Below are 3,224 nucleotides of genomic sequence, written 5' to 3'. Positions count from 1 at the left end.
CATTAGCACCTCTAGTAATATATTTACTGAGAAAAATGGTGACGTGTTCAATACTTATTTTACCTGCTGTAAGTCCACAGATACGTCAGCTGTGATAAACTGTTTCTTTAGAACACCAACACTCAATCACTACACTGTTGCAGATGATGAATAATTATGTGTTATTTATTTATTGATTTGTATATTTATGTGTTATTTAAATGTGTCATTTCAGGACAAGCTTACCTGCTTCAATGTTTTCAAGAAACGACTTCAGCATTTGGAGCATCTTAAGAAACTGCATTGGAATGGTGAGGACAAAGTTTTTGTACTTTTCCTTAATTTCATCATCAAACCTTACAAATGTAAGCAAATATCAGCTAAATGCCAAATATTTTCATCAGGAGTTGTTTAAGACGAAAACAAGTAAAGGTTACAATTAGAACAAAATGAATCAGGGTTCTAAAAATCCTGCCAGAGAAAAACTACCAGGACCAACCGAACCAGCTTTAAGTGAAGCTGCAACAGTTTAACACATTCTTAAATGTCATACACCATTGAAAACTTTCTGAGAAATCTAATCTATCCTATTCCAAATCTAATCTCAGACCTGCTGTGAGAAAGTTAACCTTCCTGATTCGCCTCACACCTCCCCTCAAGACCCCCTGGCGCCCCCTAGGAGAGACGTGCCTCACAGTATATATCATGTTATAACGTTATCCTCCCATCGAAAACATGTCCWGAGTCTTGCTTTGACTCATTCATGCATGTTTGAGAAATCCTGTAGTGTCCTGAAGCAGCCAGGCAGGGGAAACCATGTCTGCTGAGCTCCAATACTAACTACTTCTCTGTCCAGTCCTTTTCAGATTAAAACATGCCTTTGAGGAAATGGGTTTTCAGATACMAAGGACACTACCATCTTTTTAAGCTTCTCGAGAATGACATGGTTCTTAAAAAATGGTTGGACTTCATTTTTGGAAGTAGCCCTCAGACAAAAAAGTTATAAATGCGAATGCCACTTTACAAATGATAGCTTTATGAACAAATGGGAATTTAACACTGGACTAATAACAAGATTGTCCCTAAAAGGAATTCCAACACTCAGAAGTAAACACTGTRGTCACCTGCCTGAGTAAGCAGAAAAAACAACTACAATGTTTTTTCACATCATTGTTTGGTCTATTTGTGATCTACGGTTAGCGTATGAAACATATTCTGATCAGTACATGTGCCAGCATGACTGGGGTCTTACCAGCTGAAACGTCRTCTCTGTAATYGCTCCGGTTCTTCAATAAATGTACTTTCTGGTCCGACGGTAAGGTTCATATTGTATAATGTTGCTTATTTTTTAACTATCATTACAACAAAATAGTCTACGACACTCCAGGTTGTAAACGGCRGAGAGAAGTTGTGATGACGTGTTAAAATGGGCGTGACAGAAGCAGAAGGAGGTTCTTAAAGAGACAGCGGCCAATTTCAAGGCGTTTAAAAATGGTTATGATGAGAATTAAAGTTTATTTTCTATTTAAACATATAAACAGCATTTTAATTATGACTGCAGGTGACATAGTTAATTAATTTTGGTATAGAATTTAAATATATGCCTGAGAAACACATAATATTACCCCTTTAACATGTCCTCTGAAAATAAATTATGTAGTGCTCAGAGAGTGGGTCTAATTCTAATGTAGTTCTAGTTTAGGCCCAGAAAAGATGATAGTTTTTATGGTCTGTAGCAGTCATGTCCAGTCCTGGTCCTGCAGGATCTCTGTCCTCCATCTTTGACTTTCTCTGCTCCAACACACCTGATTCAGCTGCTGAAWTACCTCTTCAGATTCTGCAGAAGCCTGTTCATCAAACATTCATTCAGCTCAGGTGTGTTGGAACAGAGAGACCTCTAAACCCTGCAGCATAATGGCCCTCCAGGTCCAGAACTGGACCTCCCTGGTCTACAGCAACATGCTTATTGTTGCATATTTGAAGGAATATGCCCAAAGCCTAAATTCTCTACCTTGATACTTTCCTTTCAGAGCTTTGCTTTGTGAAAGGACTCTGTCTTTTTCATGATAAGAACTTGACACCCTTTAATGTGTTTTTCAGGAGCTTTCTAAGATTACAATGCCGGTAATTTTCAATGAGCCGCTCAGCTTCCTGCAGCGTCTGACCGAGTACATGGAGCACACCTACCTCATTCATCGGGCCAACTCCTCCTCAGATTCTATTGAGAGGATGAAGGTAGGATGCATTTTACCTTCACTGATTTAGTGTGAATAAACTACTTGATTGTGGGCCCAGTTTAATGGGCTCTGCTTTAGAACTCAGCATTTCATGGTTTTCTTCTGCAGTGTGTGGCTGCTTTTGCGGTGTCGGCTGTGGCCTCCCAGTGGGAGCGGACGGGTAAACCATTCAACCCTCTGCTTGGAGAAACCTATGAATTGGTCAGGTGTGTCTTGTTCATATTACAGCTACTTCTGTTGTCTGAACTATAGCAAAACTTGTGACCATCCATTTTTAGTCTCTTTGTTTTGTTTTGTTTTTCTTTGCTTTGCCTTGTCTATCTTTGCCTTGCTTTGTTTTTGTTTTTCTTTGCCTGCCTTGTTTTGTTTGTTTTGCTGTGTCTTGCCTTGTTGTGTTTGTTTTGCTTTGTTTTTCTTTGTTTTGCTTAGCTCAGCCTTGTTTTTCTTTTCTTTGTTCTGCCTTGTTTTGTTTGCTTTGATTTGCCTTGCCTTGATTTTTCTTTTCTTTGCTCTGCCTTGATTTGTTTGTTTACTTTGCTTTGTTTTGCCTTGCCTTGTTTTTCTTTTCTTTGCTCTAACTTGCTTGTTTGCTTTGATTTGCCTTGCCTTGATTTTTCTTTGCTTTGCTCTGCCTTGTTTTGTTTGCTTTGCTTTGTTTTTCTTTGCTTTGCTCTGTCTTGTTTTGTTTGCTTTGCTCTGACTTGCCTTGTTTGCTTTGCTTTGCTTTGTTTTTCTTTGTTATGCTTTGCTTTGCCTTGCCTATCTTTGCCTTGCTTTGTTTTTGCTTTGATTTGCCTAGGCCTGTCACGATAACAAATTTTGCTGGGTGATTAATTGTCTCAAAATTTATTGCGATAAACGATAATATTGCCTGGTGACCGTTTTACAACTAATAATTATAAAAGCATAATATGTAAGTGTAATAAATCAATAAACTTTCATTTTTAAAAGAATGTTTAACAAAGTGGACTCTCAGCACTCAGTGCAAGAGCAGCATCTCTTTAGAGA

At 38.3% G+C, this 3,224-nt stretch overlaps 1 protein-coding gene across 1 annotated transcript in view; it reads left to right on the top strand.

Annotated features, from left to right (window-relative positions):
* The window catches only part of LOC106514885 (oxysterol-binding protein-related protein 1), a gene marked incomplete in the record, with an annotated part of 104,287 nt that overhangs the window by 68,340 nt on the left and 32,723 nt on the right, over positions 1-3,224 (top strand). Inside the window, 3 exon segments of the mRNA XM_014004417.1 lie at positions 215-290; positions 2,080-2,214; positions 2,325-2,422. Of these exon segments, the coding sequence (XP_013859871.1) occupies positions 215-290; positions 2,080-2,214; positions 2,325-2,422 (309 nt within the window).

Source organism: Austrofundulus limnaeus, unplaced genomic scaffold (assembly GCF_001266775.1).
Source record: "Austrofundulus limnaeus strain Quisiro unplaced genomic scaffold, Austrofundulus_limnaeus-1.0 Scaffold23, whole genome shotgun sequence".
Lineage (NCBI taxonomy): Eukaryota > Metazoa > Chordata > Actinopteri > Cyprinodontiformes > Rivulidae > Austrofundulus > Austrofundulus limnaeus.
Note: the sequence above shows the minus strand (reverse complement) of the source record. Positions and strands in the feature narration are given on the sequence as shown.